At 44.9% G+C, this 21,700-nt stretch overlaps 1 protein-coding gene across 2 annotated transcripts in view; it reads right to left on the minus strand.

Moving 5' to 3' along the window:
- CPXM2 (carboxypeptidase X, M14 family member 2) overlaps positions 1-21,700 on the minus strand; it is a 134,829-nt gene that overhangs the window by 13,421 nt on the left and 99,708 nt on the right. For both annotated transcript variants that reach the window (XM_040255157.1, XM_040255158.1), the window contains 4 exons: positions 12,209-12,332; positions 10,466-10,662; positions 9,222-9,401; positions 1,458-1,755 (listed from right to left, as the gene is read on the minus strand). In XM_040255157.1, the coding sequence (XP_040111091.1) occupies positions 1,458-1,755; positions 9,222-9,401; positions 10,466-10,662; positions 12,209-12,332 (799 nt within the window). The remainder of the gene's footprint in view (positions 1-1,457; positions 1,756-9,221; positions 9,402-10,465; positions 10,663-12,208; positions 12,333-21,700) is intronic.

Genomic DNA, 21,700 nt, shown 5'->3' on the forward strand with positions numbered 1-21,700 from the left:
TATTGATAGTCGATAGTTAGGGTTTTTTTTTTTTTTTTAACAGAGCAAAGCCATGATGGAGAAAAAAATAAAACAACTCTGCTTGGTTTGTAACCAAGAAAAAAATGGCAAGCTTTCTGCATGTTTTATTATTTTTTTTTAATGGCCAAGGAAACAAATATGCCTACTTTAAAAAAAACATTTTTCCCCCAGAGTGGAAACATACCTGAAAAGTTTGTGAAGGCTGAATCTCTAGCAAAGGAAAAATAATATTAAAGTGAATCAGTAGAGTAAAACAGAGAACAAGGATATGCTCTTAAAAGAGGCTTCATGGAGAGCACTTTCCTAGAAGAGTCGGGATAGGAGGAGTGGGAATTTATAACAGTGCTGCTGACAAGCAAGACACAGAACACACATCCACCCTCTCTGTCATCCTCACAACAGTCCCAGGGCGACCATCAGCATCGTCCTTATCATCGCCATTAACATCAAGCCCATTTTACAAATGGAAAATACGGGGGTCCAGAGAGGTAAAGTAACTTGTCCAGAGTCACACAGCATTTACGTGACGAACTAGGTCCATGTGACATGGAGTAGTTTGACCAGCTTTCACAAAGTCAAGAAAATAAGCAATGAGCATTACGTTTGGGGTCTTGCCATTCCAATGCAGAGACCCCTTAGGGAATGTGATGTCTTCAACCCTCCTCACTCGAGAACTCTAGGCCAGGAGCAGCCCTGACCCAGGAAACAAAGGGCTGATCCTGAAACTTGGACCACGAGGTCCTCTGGCTGCTGCGAAAGAATCCCTGAAGTCCCTGCTGGGCTTCCTGTCTTCAGTGGATGCTGGGGACAGGACATCACATTCCCTGCAGCACAACAATGGGACTTTGACCAGATGCCCTGCTGGGATGGCGGGGCCTCCAGTGAACGAGCGATTTGAAAAAGTCTTGAGCATGGGCTCACTGCTCCCCCCGCTCTGCCCCTCTTCCAAGGGCTGGCAGCATGGTGCGTCTCCCACTGCAGGGATGGCTCCGGGTACAGCACCCTGGCTGCCAAGCATCAGAGTGCTCTCTGATCCTTCGCTGGGTTTGCTTTTCTGGCCAATAATTCCCTTAAGACTACGCTTACCAACTCTGACCCTGTAACATCCAAACAGCTCGGCGGCTAAGAGTAGACCACAGGGTCAGACAGGTCCCAGTTCTGCTCCTTGGGAGCCTGGACAGATCCCTTTCCCATCTCAAAGCCCCAGTTACCTCTTTTATAACACGGGGAGTAAGCCATATCCACTTGAGGACTATTGTGAAGGTGAAAAAGAGTCTAGGCAGAGTGCTTGCACCTTATACATGGTTAATTATGGTAGTTATTCTGCTGAGAACAAGGATAGATGGAGAGCTGGACCACAAGGTCCCCCCCAACCTCCATCTAGTAGTCCACTGTCATTGGGCCCCACAATGACAGTAGGACCATCAGAGACTTACTTCCAGCCACAGTGTGCCAGGAAGCCCCATTGACGGTCCCATCTTCCTTCTGGAAGTCTTCCGTGTGGCACACCCTCCTCCTGGCGTCTGTCATGACGCGGTGAGTGGAGGCATAGGAGTAGGCCAGCCAGCGGAAGACGTGGTCATCGGGCGTGGGGGTATGCTCCTGGGTCTTCCACAGGGACCTCACCATGTCGTAGGGGTAGGCCACCACCAGCTCGCCCCCCTGCAGGTTGCCACCCAGCACGAAGGGGATTTTTTCCATCCAGGCTATGACTGCCCTGGTCTCCACTGCCACCTGTGAACATTCCCAATTTTAGCACATTTGAGAAATAAAAGCAGAAGGAAAATGCCTTCTCTCTTGAGCTTTCCAAAGAGGGACATAGTTGAAAAAGCAGTCATTTTACGGCATCATCGGAGCAAAATTTAGAATCTCAAAATTTGCCTAGGGAAAACTGGCCACTGCGGAAGTAATGGATAAAAAGAGAAATCCAGAGAAATTTCTTATTGGAGGACTACTCCAGTTAGTATGCAAAGAGGGAATGACAGAATTAAAGGATCAACATTTGGCAACTTCACTGACTTCATGGGTCAGTCAGTGAATTAATGTTCATCAATGACTTGATGGACATGAATTTGAGTAAGCTCTGGGAGTTGGTGATGGACAGGGAAGTCTGGCGTGCTGCAGTCCATGGGGTCACAAAGAGTCGGATACAACCGAGCAACTGAACTGAACGGTAACAAACAGCACAGAGAGAGAGAAGCAAACACAATTATTTCCTGATGAAAGAACACACACCTAAACTCCATCCACCCTGTATGTGAGGAAGCCTCTAGTGCAGGGGCCAGCAGACTTTTTCTATTAAGGGCCAGATAGAAGTAGTTTAGGCTTTGAGGGCACTGAAGTCCTTGTTGCAACTACTCAAGTCTGCCAGTCGCAAATATTCAACTCTACCCCTGGAGCAGTGTGGCACCTTGGACAATACCCAGATGATGAACATGGCTGTGTTCCAGTAAAACATATATAGGAACAGCCTGGGCGGGACGAGACCCACATTACCAACCCCTCCCTAGTCTACACGCCGAGTGGTCTGAATCTCACTGCTAATTTATAAGAAACACAGAGAAATATGTTACCTTACATCACGAGAATACAGTTAGCAGCACCCAGACAGTAGAAAATGCTAGACGACAATTTAGTTGCTTATATTATAGCTATTACAAGATAAACAACAACAGAAAAAAGGGAGAAAGTGATAGAGGAGAAAAGTACAGTTTAAAGAAGGGTTGAAAGGCTTATAAACTAATCAAAATGAACGGGTTTTAATTAGAGCCCAGTTAAAACAGACTGTAAGAGAGAGAGATGGAAAATGATTATAGGAGAAATGCAAACACTGATTGGATATTCTATAATATTAAAAATAGCTTATTTTGATATGATAATAGTAATTTATGGCTTTAAAAGAGAGTCAGATCTTTTAAGGATACTTAATGAAATATTTACAGATGAAATGACATGATGTCTGGAATTTTCTTCAATAGTCTTGGGGAGGAGGAGAAAATTACTGAATATGTCGATGGAATGTGAATCTATAAGCGTTGACGTTGAGATGAGTACATGGATGGGATTCTCTACAGCTCCCTCTCTAGTTTTGTATGCTGAACTTTTTATGATTAAAAAGTTAAGAGAAAAAAAGGAAGGAAAGAGGGTTAATGGCAGGGAGGGAAGGAAGGAAGGAAAGAAGAAAGCCAGGAAACAGAAGCTAAAACTGGAAAGCTTGATATGATCAAATACTGATCATGAATCAAATATTTGTCGTAAGTTACTGATATCTCTGAAGATAATTCCAGTAGGAAAAAAAAAAACCCAATAATGGAAAAGAAATAAACATTGGAAATGGTCTAACTTTGCTGTATAGCAAATTGATTAAGGAATGAAAGTGACCTGAAGGATTCATTAAGCTTTGCTTTTGTTCCTAAACACATCAGGGCCTTGGGTTGGATGAAGCAGAGCATTCAGCTCACAATGCAGGATCATTATGGATCCATGCTTCGTCCTCTTCTTTCATATTTTGATACAATAAACACCTGTGAACCTACCATCCATCCCAATGGTCAGCTTTTATTGACCGTTTCTGCACACATCTGATTCCTTCTGTCCCATCCTCCTGCTTCTCACTCAGAGGTAACCACTACACCCTAAACAATATGATTCTGAGTCTCTTTTGTTTAACTCCATACATGTATGCATAAGGGTTTGATCCCTAGGTCAGGGAAGATTCCCTGGAGGAGAAATGGCAACTCATTCCAGTATTCTTGCCTGGAAAATCCTATGGACAGAGGAGCCTGGTGGGCTACAGTCCATGGGGTCGCAAAGAGCTGGACAGGACTGAGCGACTGAACACGCACGCACATATGCCTAAGTGTGTATCACTTGGCTTTATTTTCTTTTGATCTAAAAAAAGGGTGGGCAACACACTATTGTCTTCTGTAAATTTTTCCTCTTATGTTTGTAAGATGAATCTGTGTTTCATAAAGCTATATTGTTCAGTCTTTTTCACTTCAGTATGAAGATTTCATCATTTATCTGTTCTTGTTATGATGGGCATGTAGAAAATTTTCCATTTTTGCTATAGTGAACAGCATTGCTTTTGACTTGCACTGTCTTCTGGTGGGCTGTGCTAAGATGTGCTTAATCGCTCAGTCGAGTCTGACTCTTTGTGACCCATGGACTGCTCTGTCCACGGGGATTCTCCAGGTAAGAATACTGGAGTGGGTTGCCATGCCCTCCTCCAAGAGATCTTCCCAACGCAAAGATCGAATCCAGATCTCCTATACCTGTGGTGAAATTTATCTTGCCTAAATCGCTAGAAGTATAGCTGCAGTCACAGATATATACATATTTCACTTTACATAATAATCAAGTTATTTTCAAAGCTACTGTGCTAATTTCAGCTCTCACAATGAGTAAGAGATCCACTGTCCCATATCCACCCCAACGCTTGGCTACTGTTAATTTTCCCAATCAATGGATGTCAAATGTTCTCTTATCTGCACTTCCTTAGCACTAGTAATACCGAACATCCTTCCTTGTTTTCTGACCATATGTTTCCTCCTCCATGAATTGCCTCTGTGTATTTTTTACCCATTTTTCTCTTGTTTCTATTTTTCTCATTTGTTTTTCTTTATTCTTTTAAAAATTTGAGTTCTTTTCCAATTAAATAATTTTCAAATAACGCTTCAGTTTTTAACCTGCCCTTATGATAGTTTTGAAAGTCTTCTGATGAATGGGCTTTCTTATTTTGATGTAGTTGAATTTACCAATCTTTTATAATAAATGCCATTTAAAACTGTTCTCCTCACCCTGAGGTATCATTGTAAATGCTGTTAAATTTGATCAAATGCTTCTTTCTGCAGACAAATTATTGGTTTTTTTCTATCATGTCATTGATTTCTGCTCTTTTTAATCAAAATCTTTCTACATTTTGGGGGGCTTCTTCTGTCATCCTTTTGCTTACTTCTTAAATTAGTTGATGTTCAATCTTTCTTCTTTTGACATGTAATCATTCAAAGGTATAAATTCCTGAGAGCATTTTTTGCTGTACTCCACCAATTTTGAAGCTCCATTACTTTGGCCACCTGATGCAAACAGCTGACTCAATGGAAAAGTCCCTGATGCTGGGAAAGATTGAAGGCTAAAGGACAAGAGGGCAGCAGAGGATGAGATGGCTGGATGGCATCACCAACTCAATGGATAGGAGTCTGAGCAAACTCCAGGAGATGGTGAAGGACAGGGAAGACTGACATCCTGCTGTCCACGGGGTTGCAAAGAGTTGGATATGACTGAGAGAATGAACAACCACCACCAATTTTTATATTTAGTGTTCTCATTATCATTAATTTCTACTTATTTTTAGTTGCCAATGTGAAGTTTTTCTTGGACCCATTGCTTAGAAGTTTCTTTTTTTTTTTTTTTTTCAATAAATACTTAAGAGTTCTTTTCACACTGTCTGCTAGTTTTATTGTATGGTGGTGAAAGAATCATGGTCTGCCTATCTCTCATTTTCTGAACTTTGCTGAGGTTTCCTTTATAGCCCAGAGTGCCATCAATTTTTGAAAATGCTCCAGGGATTATTCAGAACAATAAATACTCCTACTTCTTGTAGAATTCTTAGTTTCCTATGTCAAGGCTGTTAATTGCTATTCAAATCTCTATCTTCGCTGATTTCTTATCTATCTCAGGGGGTTTGCTTGGTGGCTCAGACAGTAAGGAATCCACCTGCAAGAGACCTGGGTTTGTTCCCTGGCTTGGGAAGATTCTCTCGTAGAAGGAAATGGCTACCCACTCCAGTATTTTTGCCTGGAGAATCCCATGGACAGAGGAGTCTGGTGGGCTAGTCCACGGGGTCACAAAGAATTGAACATGACTGAGGGGATAACACTTTTACCATCATCACTTTATCTATCTCACCTGTCCATAATTGAGAAAGGCATTGGTGATGGCAGGGTTGTGTAATTCTCCCTGTGTTTCTAAAGAACAAGCTCAAAAACTAAATTCTGATCTTAACACAAAGACTGAAATTCATGGACTTCCCATCACTGTGCTAAAATAATTCTCTCTTAGCACCTCAAGGCTAAGAAAGCTGGCAACCATGTTCCAATTTTGGTCCAAGGGTTCCCAAATTATAACATCCCTTGAATCCTCAGCTTTGCCAGATGTCACTAGTATGTTAGCTTGAAAAACAAGAATTCTAGGATGGAATTAGGACATAAGAAAGGATTCAGAAGACCCAGAGGGTCCAAGTCCTTTACCCCCCATCCTTGGGCATCCTAAGTACCATGCAGTACTGCTCTGTCTGTCCCCATCATTTGCTTCTTGAGAGACCAGATGACACCATCCTGTGCACCACTAAATGAGGCAGCCAGGCTGGCCCTCCTCCAGGAAGTTGTACCGCGTGTGACATGAGCTGAAGCTCTAAGAAAGAACTGGAGAGCTGCCCTCTATCTATCCATCCTTTCTCCCTTGATTCCGCAAGAAGATAAGCCAATTAATAATTCTTTTTGAGACTGCAAATATGCTTGCCTAAAACACAGCATTCACCAGCCTTCCCTTTGGTGCACTGATATCATGTTTTGACTAAATTCTGGCCAATAAGATTTAAACAAAAGTATTACGTAGGAATTCTAGGAATGCCTCTTAATGTCATTGACTTATCTGAGAGGAGGTATTTTTTTTACCCTTTTCTCTCCTCTTCCTCCAAAGGCATGACAAATTGCCATCTTGGATTATGATGACCCTGAGAATGAAAGTCCACCTGCTAACATGTGGAAGCAGAAAGACGACTTCTGGTTTCCTGATGATCACAGGGCTCCTATTTGGCCCTAAACCATCTCCCTCCAGGGTTCTTCATGTGAAAAGAGAAAAAGAAAAAGTCTACCTCGTTGTTACTGTTGTTCAGTCGCCATGTCACGTCTAACTCTTTGTGACTCCATGGACTGTAAGATCCCTGCCTTCCCTGTCCTTCACTATCTCCCAGAGTTTGTTCAAATTCATGTCCATTGAGTCAGTGATGCCATCCAACTATCTCATCCTTTGTTGACCCTTCTCTTCCTGCCCTCAATCTTCACCAGCATCAGGGTCTTTCCCAACATGTTGGCTCTCTGCATAAGGTGGCCAAAGTATTGGAGATTCAGCCTCAGCATTACTCCTTGCAATAAATATTTAGGGTCAGTTTCCTATAAGATTGACTAGTTTAATCTCCTTGCTGTCCAAGGGACTCTCAAGAGTCTTCTCCAGTGCCACAGTTTGAAAGCATCAATTCTTCGGCACTCAGCTTTATTTATGGTCCAATTCTCACATCTGTACATGACTACTGGAAAAGCCATTGCTTTGACTATATGGACCTCTGTCAGCAAAGTGATGTCTCTGCTTTTTAATATGCTTCCTACGTTTGTCATAGCTTTTCTTCCAAGGAGCAAGAGTCTTTTAATTTCATGGCTGCAGTCACAATCAGCAATGATTTTGGAGTCTAAGAAAATAAAGTCTGTCACTGTTTCCACTTTTTCCCCACCTAATCACCATGAAGTGATGCCATGATCTTCAGTTCAGTTCACTTCAGTCACTCAGTCGTGTCCAACTCTTTGCGACCGTGGACTGCAGCACGCCAGGGCTCCCTGTCCATCACCAACTCCTGGAGTTTACTCAAACTCATGTCCATTGAGTCGGTGATGCCATCCAACTATCTCATCCTCCGTCGACCCCTTCTCCTCCCACCTTCAATCCTTCCCAGCATCAGGGTCTTTTCCAGTGAGTCAGTTCTTTGCATCAGGTGGCCAAAATATTGGGGTTTCAGCTTCATCATCAGTCCTTCCAATGAATATTCAGGACTGATTTCCTTTCGGATGGACTGGCCATGATCTTAGTGCTTTGAATTTGAGTTTTAAGCCAGCTTTTTCACTTTCCTCTTTCACCTTCATCAAGAGGCTGCTTAGTTCCTCTTCATTTTCTGTCATTAGAGTGGTATAGTCTGTGTATCTGAGGTTGTTGATATTTCTACCTCTTTAATTAAAAGATGCTTACTCCTTGGAAGAAAAGTTATGACCAACCTAGATAGTATATTCAAAAGCAGAGACATTACTTTGCCAACTAAGGTCCGTCTAGTCAAGGCTATGGTTTTCCCAGTGGTCATGTATGGATGTGAGAGCTGGACTGTGAAGAAGGCTGAGTGCGGAAGAATTGATGCTTTTGAACTGTGGTGTTGGAGAAGACTCTTGAGAGTCCCTTGGACTGCAAGGAGATCCAACCAGTCCATTCTGAAGGAGATCAGCCCTGGGATTTCTTTGGAAGGAATGATGCTAAAGCTGAAGCTCCAGCACTTTGGCCACCTCATGCAAAGAGCTGACTCATTGGAAAAGACTGATGCTGGGAGAGATTGGGGGCAGGAGGAGAAGGGGACGACCAAGGATGAGATGGCTGGATGGCATCACCGACTCGATGGACGTGAGTCTGAGTGAACTCCGGGAGTTGGTGATGGACAGGGAGGCCTGGCATGCTGCGATTCATGGGGTCACAAAGAGTCAGACACGACTGAGCGACTGAACTGAGCTGAACTGAAGCCACTTTTACTGTTGGTATAGCCAAACCTTACACTCATGTATACAGCAATCAATGCAGACCTTTTTAAAGAGCATATAGGGCTAAAGACTAAGGGTATAAGAGAATTTACAGTGAGCAGAGGAGACAATAAGAGGCATGGGAAATTTTGTGAAGATTATTTATTTTACAAGATACTTTTTGCTAAGACCTAACTAGACCTAAGAAATGTCGGGGAAATATTTCCCATCCAATTGCATTTTTCTTTCCAAAGAAGCACCATGAGTAATAAATCCATAGGGACTCATGAAATAAAAATAAGATCTCTCAAGCAATCAGTGAGGTCTAAGGACAATGTCACTGAAATTTCACAGCACTGTCAAATGTAAGGGTAATAATGACATTAATGAATACGCACAATTCAGGTGAAGGGGTTTTTTTTGGAAGTACTGCAAAGAAATCTAATTAAATGATTTCTCTTCTGGGAAGAATCTCCTCACATTTCAATTTAATAGGTAGTTATTATCTAGCACATTTCCCTAGTTTTGGAGAAGACCTGAAAGGAAAAAAATGATTTTATCTTGTTCTTAAATGTTACATCCTCTGCCAGTAGCAGTGGGTGTTTACTTTGGCCTCCTCTGCTTTACAGATTATGGGGTATTTTTACTCACCGTGGCATTTTCAGACAGAAACCACTCGGGGATGGCGATATAGTGATTGGGAACTTTCCTTGGCATGTTCTGTCGGTCCTCTGCCTCCCAGAGCAGCGTGTTTAAGTCAGGAAAGTTGTTGTTGATGTCAATCCCGTCATGGGTCCAACGGCCCAGGGACCAGCCTCCCAGCTCAGAACCCTGGGAGACAATTCAGATTGTGAGGGACCCACAGACCGCTGGACCCTCCTGTCTCCCACGCACAAGGCCGCTCCATGTCGGTCTCCAACTGGGGTATGCCTCGAAGCCTCCAAACACCCTCTGAGACAAAGATGACATCCAAGGGAGACTATTTGGCTAATAATCTGTTACTGTTTGGTGGGTGATGGATAATGTGGTCATTATATTATTATTCCCACTCTGAAGATGGAATGTACAGAGTCATCCTGCCACAGAGCAGTCCTCAGAAAAGGAGGACTCTCCTGCCTCCTCTGCCTTCACCTCTTCTACACTGGTTGAATGAAACTCCAAGTAGTAATAAGTTTAAGACTCAAAAATCAAGAGCCGCCATATTATGTCCACCTGCAGTTCTGGCTCACGATTCAGCAACACAAATCTCTAACCAACTATCTGTACCAATAAACACAAGCAAAAATCTGTAAATCTGCATTTGATGGGCACCATTGTTTGAAGTATAGTTTGCCATTTTACTCCCAGATACTGTGATATATAATTATGAATACACAATACAACATTATACTAATTGTAATCTCTACATAATTCTATACATATATACATTCCATATATAACTATAACCTATGAATTCTATATTATAACCAGAACATAAAACATAAACCATGTATCAAGATAATAAAAACAGCTGTCCTCAGAAAACTGATGAGAGGATTTCTAGGTAACCATCAAGGTTAGAATATGCGTTGATGAAGTGTTCAATCAATGTTACGTGTAATTATTATCCTGTCTTATTAGCCCCATTGTATATGTAACAATATTATCTTTCACATCCTTTTCTTCAGTGTTAGTGTGTCCACTTCCCAGGGTCCCCATAATTCTCAATTATGCACCTTTATAATTAAGCAACGCATCTTTCATAAACCTCTGGGTTCCCCCGTCTCAGCGGAAAGACACTGAAAAAGAAAGCTAGTGATGTTGAATCTAGGTCAACTCCTGGCTCAGTGCGTCGTGCGTGTGTGTGCAGGGGGCGGGGGCAGCTGCTGTGCTGGGGGAGGGAGGCCGTCCATTACCCCCTCGCAGGCCTTCTCGTAGCCGTCGGGGTTCAGGGAAGGGAGTATGTGGATCCGGGTCTCCTCCACCAGGCGGACGATGCGCAAGTTCCCTGCCAAGTACTCCTGGCACAGAAACTGCATCAGCAAAAGCATCAGCTCCCGGCCCAGAACCTCGTTGCCATGGGCCCCGGCGATGTAGTGGAACTCGGGCTCACCTTTACTCAAAGATGGGAGAAAACAGACGATCGTATCGGATGCTTACAGCAAAATAGTCCTCAGCACATTGTATTAGGAAACAAATCTCTGAATAACAGAAACGTACAATTTTATCTCTTCTTGCACATCAACTGAAGCTATATCAGTACAATTTTTATTAGCTCCCAGATAGGTATATGAGAAAATGTGTAAAAACAAAAAAAGAAAAACCTTAGATGGTAACAGCCACAAAGCAAGACTGTTTATTCTTATTTGGCAAGAATAGATAAAATAACACAGGGTTTACGGTTTAAAAGTTACAAATTAAACACAAATTATAGCAATTATTTGGGGACGTAATTCTTTTTCTTAAAAGGACTTTGTATTTAGTTTTATAAAAATATGGAGATGAATAAAGACAAGCACAAAACAGTATCATGGGAAGTCAGCAAGACTCAGTTTTGTAAAGGGAGCTGTCTTTGCCCTTGTTCTTTTCAAAGCTCAGCTTTTCCCTGTTGGATTTATCAGTGCTGGGCATGAGCTGACAGCACTTCTGCCTCCCTCACTGGCCAAGCTACTGCTTTTGAGAAAATGTGACTTTACCCACAGATAAAGCCCTCACCCTTTAAAAGGCATTCCTGAGGGAAACTCCTAGAATACTGATGAACATTCAAGTCAAGAGAATCAGACAAATCTCTACATTTAAATTCCAGTGGATCTCTAAAGGGCTCACAATTTTAGCAAAAAGAGAAATCTTTCACCCATCCCTACCCCGACCCTGCATCCCCTAACCTGTAGGAGAACACAGGTTTGGGAGTGATTAAATGAGAAGTGGCTAAAAACAGGAAATGCTTGAAAATAGGATGGAAATTTAAAAGAAGATTAAGGGAACCACCTCTAACTCCAACCCATAATGACCAGGGAGTCCAGAATTTTCTCCAGAAAAAGGAGTCTGTCTTAAGCATCTCAACCATTTTCGTTTTTGGTTAGTGTGACTGGTCTCAGAGAAGAAGAGAATTAAGTGTGGTCCATTTGGAGAAAAGTAGGGTACTTCCAGCTTAAATAATCTGACAGCCTACCTCATACAATGTGGGGTGAAAATGTGTTAGTTGCTCAGTCGTGTCTGACTCTGTGCGACCCCATGGACTGTAACCTACCAGGCTCCTCTGTCCATGGGATTCTCTAGGCAAGAATACTGGAGTGGGTTGTCACTTCCTTCTCCAGAGAATCTCCCCGACCCAGGGATCTAACCCAGGTCTCCTGCATTGCAGGTAGATTCTTTATAGCCCAAGCCATGAGGTAAGCCCCAAAGTGAAAGTGTTAGTCATTCAGTCGTGTCTGACTCTGCGACCCCATGGACTGTAGCGTACCAGGCTCCTCTGTCCATGGAACTCTCCAGGCAAGAGTATACTACACAGAACCAAAGTTGGCAGAAGCTGTCTGCCAGAGTGTGTGCACGGCCAGCTCCTGCCCTGCCTCGTGAATGTTCTCAGAGTGACCTCTGCCTCGCTTTTTAAGAAAGCACCAGACACAGAGAGCCAGGGCACTGCGCACGGGCAGCCTCACCGACTTCATGCTCCCCGGGGTGGTCGGAGATCTCCACGGCGTACAGCTTCAGGCCCTGGTGGCTCTTGCCAATGTTGTAAATCCTTGTGATGTTGGGGCACATTTCATTCACGACCTTCATCAACTGCAAAATAAGATGGATTTACAGCTCTGAGCCACGATGGCCGTGCACTGTAGCGGGCATAGCTCTCAAGGAGACAGCCCCCTCCCACGGCCCCCTGCACACCCCATACACCCGAGTTCTCGCCCTGCACACCCTCCCATACACCCGAGTTCTCGCCCTGCCTGGAAGGTTCCCCTTCTCCTCCCCCTGCCCTGTCTCCCAGCACCTCTGGCTTGTGTTTATCACCTCCCTGGGTGGTGGTATCACCTCCCTTGGTGGCTTTATTGCCTAAAGACAGCCTTTTCTCTCTCTGGTGGTGGTGGTGGTGGTGGTTTAGCCCCTAAGTCATGTCCGACTCTGTTCAACCCCATGGACTGTAACCTGCCAGGCTCCTCTGTCCACGGATTTCCCAGGCAAGAATACTAGAGTGGGCAGCCATAGCCTTGCCTAAAGTGGTGAAGTGAAGTTGCTCAGTCGTGTCCAACTCTTCGAGACCCCATGAACTGTAGCCCACCAGTCTCCTCCATCCATGGGATGTTCTAGGCAACCGTACTGGAGTGGGTTGCCATTTCCTTCTCCAGGGGATCTTCCCGACCCAGGGATTGAACCTGGGTCTCCTGCACTGCGGGCAGACGCTTTACTGTCTGAGCCACCAGGGAATCCCTTGCCTACATAAGTATTTATTACTGAGCATCACGCTGTCTTATACTTTAATGAGCATTTATGACGTCAGGCTGCTCTGCCCTCTTGGAGCCCACTGCGCGGCAGCAGACAGAGTCGGACGGAGTCGGTGCCAAGTAAGGGGCATGAAGTAATGGTAGCCATGCCGTGAGAGGGTGGGGGGCACAGGCTTCCAAGGAAAAGTCAAATACATTCTTGCCATTTCCTGGATTCTGCTTTGATAGTTGAGCTCGTCAGAAAAGCTTCCAGAGGAGGTGATGAGGGTCTGCTAATGACAAGGGCAAAGGACAGAGACACACCCACCAGAGGCTGTGGTGCCTCCATCTCTGAGCGGTTACCTGTGGGTGAGCTGGTAAATCACCTCGACTCTCTCTGTGTGAAACCCCTATGCCATTCCCCAAGGGAAAGAAGCTCTGATTCAAAGGACATTCCTGCCAGGCACCAGACCAGCCACACTTCCCCATGGTGGAGTCAGGAGGATACACGAGTTTTACAGACCAAGAGGGAAGCTCGGGAGGGCATCCCAGCCTGGGCATGTGCCCACCAGGGAGAGCTCCATCCTTGTTCAAGCTGAGCAGGAGCTAGGCTAGCGGTGATAGAGCAAGGGCTCACAGAGGGGCAGCGTGGGCCAGGACGTGCTCGATACACCTTTCAAATCATTCCTATCAGTCAAACAATCTATAAAATGTCCTGGTAAACTGTACATAGACAAGTCTGCTGCAAACGTTATAGTAGGTTGAAAGCTACGAGAACTGGAAAAATGGTATCAGGTAGAACTTCTATTGGAGTGCAATGACATCACACCAGTTTGCCTTTTCTGCATTCTGCAATTTCTTGGCAATTCTTGGAATTTCTTTGCATTTCTTGCCTTTCTCGCATTCTGCACTGATGTGTGGAGGGCAATCACGGGTCACTGGGGGGGGGGCATCCCTAAAGGAACGGAGGATTCATTGCCGCTGGAGCTTGGTTCTCATGATGCACCTACGAGGTGTTACGACTGCAGCCCTGGTCAGGCATTCAAGGTCTAATTTTCTCACCACTCCCGTGAGGGGGAAGCATACTTTGATTTATGATAACTCACTTTGTGTTTTAATACCTAGGTGAGAGAAAGATGACTGTAAAGGACTCTTGTCCAACCATGGCAGAGATGGAAACCCACCATCCATGGAGAAACCACACGTAAGCAAGGTTGATCTAGCTTCACATCTCTCACTATGAGGAATACACAGCACGGGGCTGAACTGGAGCCATAGAGGAGAGGCACCAAGTTTTAATAAGAGACTCAGTATTGATGTCATTAGTCACAGCAAGTTCCGTTTCTCTACTGAGGCTTATCATGACAAACACCAGTGAAGTAGATAATTGAAGTAGGTAATCAAAGGGGCTTGAACACATTCTACAGATATGGAGACTGAGGCTCAGAGAGACCATTGAGGGGGTTGCCCGAGGTCACCCATCTAGAGCCAGGTGGAGCCAGGGCTTTGGACTCGTGGGTCCTTATCTGTCCGCGTTGTCATTGTTGTTGTTCGGTTGTTCAGTCACGTCCAGCTCTCTCTGACCCCTTGCACTGCAGCATGCCAGGCTTCCCTGTTCTCCACCATCTTCTGGAGTTTGCTCAAACTCATGTCCATTGAAGTTGGTGATGCCATCCAACCATCTTGTACTCTGTCATCCCCTTCTCCTCCTGCCTTCAATCTTTCCCAGCATCATCTTTTCCAGTGAGTTAGCTCTTCCCATCAGGCCAATATACTGGAGCTTCAGCTTCAGCATCAGTCAGTCCTTCAAATGAATATTCAGGGTTGACTTCCTTTAGGATTGACTGGCTGGATCTCCTTGCAGTCCAAAGGTCTCTCAAGAGTCTTCTCCAACACCACAGTTCAAAAGCATCAATTCTTTGGCGCTCAGCCTTCTTCATGGTCCAACTCTCACATCCATACATGACTACCAGAAAAACCATAGCTTTGACCATATGGATTTTTGTTGGCAAAGTAATGTCTCTTCTGTTTAATACATTGTCTAGGTTTTCCATTGCTTTTCTTCCAAGAAGCAAGCATATTTCAATTTCATAGCTGCAGTCACCATCCACAGTGATTCTGGAGCCCAAATAAATAAAGTCTGTCACTGTTTCCATTGCTTCCTCATCTATTTGTCATAAAGTGATGGGACTGGAAGCCATGATCTTTTTGAATGTTGAGTTTAAGCCAGCTTTTTCATTCTCCTCTTTCATTTTCATCAAGAGGCTCTTCAGTTCCTCTTTGCTTTCTGCCATAAAGGTGGTGTCATCTGCATATCTGAGGTTATTAATATTTCTCCTGGCAATCTTGATTCCAGTTTGTGCTTCATCCAGTCCAGCATTTCACATGATGCACTCTGCATATAAGTTAAATAAGCAGGGTGACAATATACTCCTTTCCTGATTTGGAACCAGTCTGTTGTTCCACGTCTAGTTCTAACTGTTGCTTCCTGACCTGCATACAGGTTTCTCAGGAGACAGGTCAGGTGGTCTGGTATTCCCATCTCTTTAAGAATGTTCCACAGTTTATTGTGATCCACACAGTCAAAGTTTTTAGCATAGTCAATGAAGCGGAAGTAGATGTTTTTCTGGAATTCTCTTGCTTTTTCTATGATCCATCAGATGTTGGCAGTTTGTTCTCTGGTTCTTGTCTTTTCTAAATCCAGCTTGAACATCTGGAAGTTCTCGGTTCATGTACTGCTGAGGCCTAGTTTGGAAGATTTTGAGCATTACTTTGCCAGCACTCTGTCCATGAAGGAGCAGTAAAGCAATCAAAGTCAACTCTGCCACCTCTTTTGTCTGTTTTACATGGGACCATTCTGGAGGATGGCCTCGGCACAAGCACTATCCAACTGGGTCTCACATACTTGTCCCTGCTGACCGCACAGTCATTCTCCACTAGCAGTGTGGACCTCCCCAAATTCCGGTCAGCTGGTGGTCCCCTGTCCTGCGTTCAGATCAATGACCTGTTCTGCAGACACAGAGCCACTCGGCTCATCCTTAACTAGGTGATCAGCACAGAGCCTGGCTGCCATTTAATGCCTACCCTCCTTCCCCTTTCAAAGAACTGCCTGAGAACCGGGCCCCCCTGTGCTGGAAATCTCCACCTTGACATTGTTAAAAAAAAAAAAAAAAGACAAATGGCATATTCCCTAGGATGAGCAGTCAGCCAGGGACACAGCATCTCAGGACAGGATGACTCTCAACCATGAGTCATCAGACTCACCTCTTCATCCTCCACACACCACTGCAGTATTTTTATACTAGTCAGGGTTTCCTCTCGGTGTTTTGATATCACAAGTATCTTTTCTACACACAGGAATGAGAATACGGGCATTTGGAGACTCCCTTTAGGAAGTGTGAGTGAAAGTCGCTCAGTCATGTCCGACTCTGTGCACCCCCGTGGACTGTAGCCCACCAGGCTCCTCTGTCCATGGGATTCTCCAGGCAAGAATTCAGGAGTGGGTTGCCATTTCCTTCTCTAGGAAATCTTCCCAACCCAGGGATCAAACCCAGCTCTCCTGCATTGCAGGCAGATTCGTCACCATCTGAGCCACCAAGCCTGGTGGGCCCCTGTAATGCCAGGAAACGTTTCTCTGGGGGCCACAGGCACCATCTAAGACTCAGCTGGTGATCCATCTTACTTATTCCTGTAAAGAGTCAAAAAGGACATTCTGGAGTTTGACTCTTACTGGTAAATGTTTGGGTCTTGAAGTTTAAAGTGAGAGCAAGAGACAGAATTTTCTTGATGGCTTAAAAGCATGCATCCTCAACAAGGGTGACATCACCCCAAAGGAAGTGAAAACTGATTCTCCAGGGGCTAAAAATCTTAGCTCTTACAAGCTTTATGACCCTCCAAAGTGCAACCTTACCCAACAAAATCTTATTCCTTAGTTTTTAATATAATGGGTAATTAGGAAAAGTGTCTAGAAAGGGCCAGTAGGGAAACATTATCCTTGAGGGAAGTGGGTTTTGTAAGATGTTCAGCATCCTCAAGACACTGTTTCCTCATCTCTGAATAAATCATATCCTGGGAGCTGCTGAATCCCCCCGTCTCTGTTGCTTCCCTCTTGTCCTGAAGGAGACAGAAGAGCGAGCCCCTTTCCTGGTAATTCAGTTTCTAGGGATACATCGGAGGAAATTTTCATAAAGAGCGGTAAGTTACATGCATGATGACACTGGTTGTAGCTGTTTCATCCTCTCTCGCTATTCATTACAAGGGGGGTGCTATCCCGAAGCTCCAGAGCAGGAAGGTAGCTGAGAAAACTCTGATTCATCCTGCAGCATTTCACTAACAATCACGAAGCCAGCAGGAGATGTGGCTAATGATCCAACGTGATGTGAGACAATCTGGGCAAAGCGGCTAACCATACTCTGATCAAAATTGCGTGAATTCTGTGAACATAGAAACGCAAACCCTGGAGAGAAATGGAGTGGGGATGGAAGCCATGGGTTCATGGAGGATTAACCTTGAGATTTTTGGTTTGCATTTGATATGGATCCAATGTTGTTCATCCAATGGACTGAAAAATAAAGAAAGAGGTGAGAAGAGAAAAAGTCCTCTTCTATCATCTTAACTCATTTGCTGTGTCCAGATCAAGTGAAAAGGAATTCCAGAGGGAGGAATTCCAGAGAAAGCCAATGTAGGAGGTGTCCCATGGGCGCAAAGCTGGGCTGATCTGAGTCTGCAAACCTGTGGTCCTGCCCTGGCTTGCTGCCACCACTGCCACCCCCATGGTCAAGAGCTCAGCAGTCCCATAGCCTGCTGCCTAGGACCATCCTTAGCTGCCCTGGAAAGCAGAACCAAAAGAGAGCTGGTGGGGTGCCAAGCCTCCCACCTCCACGGTCCTGCTCCCCTGTCCTTGCTGCTGGGATCCACCCGCCTCCTTCTGTCTCTTTCTGCCCCAGGCCCTGGACCACAGCTGACCTCACCTGCAACCCCATCCCTTCCCAACCACGGCCAACTACACCAGCCACCTCTCCCTCCTGTCCCCCACATATCTCCCTGCAACAACAACAAATCCCGTACACTTTATGGATTTAAGAAGATTGAGTGTCTGCCCTCATGGTCCCAAATGAAGGCAAAAGGTAAACGTCCATGCAGACACAGAGATGACTAAGTGATTATAAATGGTTACATGAGGTGTGAAGTCCTTTCGGTGCTCAGAGCAATTAACTCACTCTGTCTCACAGTATCAGTGTTTGCGTGACTGCCTCCAGCCTCCTTGCTCCCCTCTCCCATCCCCTCCCAAGCCTCCTGGGGGGCTCCCTTTCGGGGAGCACAGTGTCTCATAGCCAGTGCTCCAGAAAGAATTCCCCCCACAGGTCGCTCACATTCTCATGATTTTCCCCTCCAAAGCAACAGCTGTTCTGTTTTCTCTTTTCACTCCCTGCTCCTGCGTCTGCTTCTCATTTTTATGTTTTTTGCAAATGTCTCTCTCAATACTAGGATAAACTAACATTGTCCCCGCTCTTGAAGTAGAAAGATTTCTGCAGTTGTTTAGCAGTCTCCCTACAGGGTATCGCTGAAAGTGCTGGCTTCTCTCCCATCCCCAAGTGCCAGGAATCCAAATGGCAAGCCACTTCTGGCCTGAACACTTCGGGATTGATAGATGCCATCCACCCCCCACCCCCCCCAAGACAGTTTCCAGTTGCGGGGTCCGGGAACCTCAGAGTGGTCACCCACTGTCCCCTGCAGGGGTTGGTTGCCTTCCCAGGCTCCTCTTAGCTCTGATATCTACCAAATGACGGGGACCAGAGTCCCTCAGGGTAATGAAGCACATCCATTAGCTCTTTCATATGAGAAGAGCCCTCATTCTCCACGTGGGACGACTGTTTAAAGATACCAGACTCTCTGTGCAGTGAGCTCGTTTTATAATGCATTTAGATAGGTTGCTTTTGACATTACCTATACCAGCTGAGTTGATATTTGCCTAATTTCTGGGCACAAAGATGTCCTGAGATACCCACTGAGCAAAGCTGAGTCAAGACACAAATGCTTCATAAAACGGAAGGTTGAGCAGAGTCACATCAACACCCGAAGACGGAGAGCGGCAGGGATGACTCAGACTCAAGTCCGAGCATATTAGCCTCGCTTCTGCAGAGCCAGACAGCAAGACAATCAATCTCCTTAGCATGTCCCACCTCCACATCTGTGCTGACAGGTGTCTGGAAGCTGTGTGTGAGGATCTCAGATTAAATGACATCGGGACGAACACGGGTTTGTTGATTCCCTGTGTTGAGGCAGAGGGCCCGTGTGGCACAGCCTAATTGCTCCGACCTCAGGGATGGTCTTGCCTGGAAAATCCCATGGGCGGAGGAGCCTGGTAGGCTGCAGTCCATGGGGTCACGACCAGTCGGACACAACTGAGAGACTTCACTTTCACTTTTCACTTTCATGCATTGGAGAAGGAAATGGCAACCCACTCCAGTGTTCTTGCCTGGAGAATCCCAGGAATGGGGGAGCCTAGCGGGCTGCCGTCTATGGGGTCGCACAGATTCGGACACGACTGAAGCGACTTAGCGGCAGCAGCAGAAGGGAAGTCTCTGGCCCTCGTGTGGAGGCTGGCTCCTTCCCTTGGCACCTCTGAGCCCTCGCTTTGAGCCATGCTCTCTTGGCCTTTGGTGAACACTTGTTCCTCAAACACCTTTGTGAGTCTATTTCTCTGCTCCCTTTCGGCAGATTCTTCGATATCTAAGGACTTCTCCACTTGCCAGCACTTCCCTGGGCTTTCTACCACGAGGCTGGGGGCATGCTGAACAGGGGTTTCAGACAAAGCATTACAGCTCTGGGCTGCTGTTTCAGCCCCACCTACTAAATGCTTGGTCCACTCCCCCTTCCACACCCAGTGTGCAAATGCTGGCAACAGCTCAGGAGTACCTGGTTTCTTTCTCTCTTATTTTGTTTGTAATTATTGTGGAGATGTTTATTTTTTAAATTACTTTTCTTTTTTTGTAATTTTTGTTTTTAACTGGAGGATAATTGCTCTATGATGCTGTGTTGGTTTCTGCCGTACATCAACACGAATCAGCCACAGGTATACACATGTCCCATTCCTCTTGAACCTCCCTCCCACCTCCCACAACATCCCATCCCCCCAGGCTGTCATGGAGCACCAGGCTGGGCTCCCTGCATTATACAGCAACTTCCTACCACCTGTCTACTTCACTCACGGTAATGTATATATTCCAATGCTACTCTCTCAATTCGTCCCACCCTCTTCTTCTCCACTGTGTCTGTAAGTCTGTTCTCTATTGAGTCTCTATTCCTGCCCTGTGAATAGGTTCATCAGTACCACTTTTCTAGATCCCATATATATTTATCATATAGTGTATGATATTTGCTTTCCTCTCTCTGACTTACTTCTGGAGTACCTGGTTTCTGTATTTATGTTTGAGGACAATCTCATCTGTAATGTCTTTTCCTCCTAACATTACTAAAGCACTAACAGTCATAAAGGTAACAACCAGCTGTTCGGAAACCTCCCTGTATATTAGAATCGCAAGCAGAGCTTTCATTAAAACTTTAGCTCCCCAGTCCCTTTTCCTAAGGATTCTACTTCAATTGGCCTGAGGCAGGTTTCAAGCATAGGTATGTTTTCAGATTTCTTCCAGTGATTCTAATACTGAGAATCAGAGAATCAGAATAACAAGGGGTGTTACGTATTCCCTCAGTGACTCAGTTTCTCCATCAGTAAGATAAGAACAACAATAATCTTGCACTCCCAGGGCGGTTAGAGAGACTGACCAGGTTAACACACATAAACTCCTAATGTAGGGAAATAGCTGTAGGTGCTGTGTGAGAGCTTCCTGCTATTGCCATCACTAGTGTGTTCTAGATTCTTTTTCTTCTTCTACTCTGCACAGGACTAATGTCCTTGAATCAGTGTTACCTCTCAAGCCCACGGTGATTCTTCAGAACGACAACATCTTTTAAATTAAAGTATACTTGACTTACAATATCATGTTAGTTTTAGGGGTACAACAAAGTGATTCATGTATATATACATATATATATATATGCTGTTAAGTCACTTCAGTCATGTCCGCCTCTGTGCGACCCCATAGACAGCAGCCCACCAGGCTCCCCCGTCCCTGGGATTCTCCAGGCAAGAACACTGGAGTGGGTTGCCATTTCCTTCTCCAATGCATGAAAGTGAAAAGTGCAAGGGAAGTCGCTCAGTCGTATCTGACTCTTGGTGACCCCATGGACTGCAGCCCACCAGGCTCCTCCTTCCATAGGATTTTCCAGGCAAGAGTACTGGAGTGGGGTGCCACTGCCTTCTCTGATACATACATACATATATATATATATATGTATATAATGTATATGTTATTTTCCATTATAGATCATTACAAGATACTGACGGTAACTCCCTGTGCTATCCAGTAAATCCTATTGCTTATCTGTTTTACATACAGTAATTTGGATCTGCTCATTCCACACTCCTAATGTATCCTTCCAACCCTCCCTTTCTCCCTTAGGAACCACAGTTTGTTCTCTATGTCTGTGAGGCTGTTTCTATTTTGCGCATAAAATCGTTTGTATTACTTTTTAGATTCCATAGACAAGTGGTGTCATAACATTGGCCTTTCTCTGCCTGACTTACTTCAGTAAGGATAATTTTTTCTTAATTCATCCATGTTGCTGCAAATGGCAATGCTCATTCTTTTTTTATGGCTAATACTCCATTGT

The sequence above is a fragment of the Oryx dammah genome, unplaced genomic scaffold (genome assembly GCF_014754425.2).
Source record: "Oryx dammah isolate SB20612 unplaced genomic scaffold, SCBI_Odam_1.1 HiC_scaffold_14, whole genome shotgun sequence".
In the NCBI taxonomy this organism is placed as follows: domain Eukaryota; kingdom Metazoa; phylum Chordata; class Mammalia; order Artiodactyla; family Bovidae; genus Oryx; species Oryx dammah.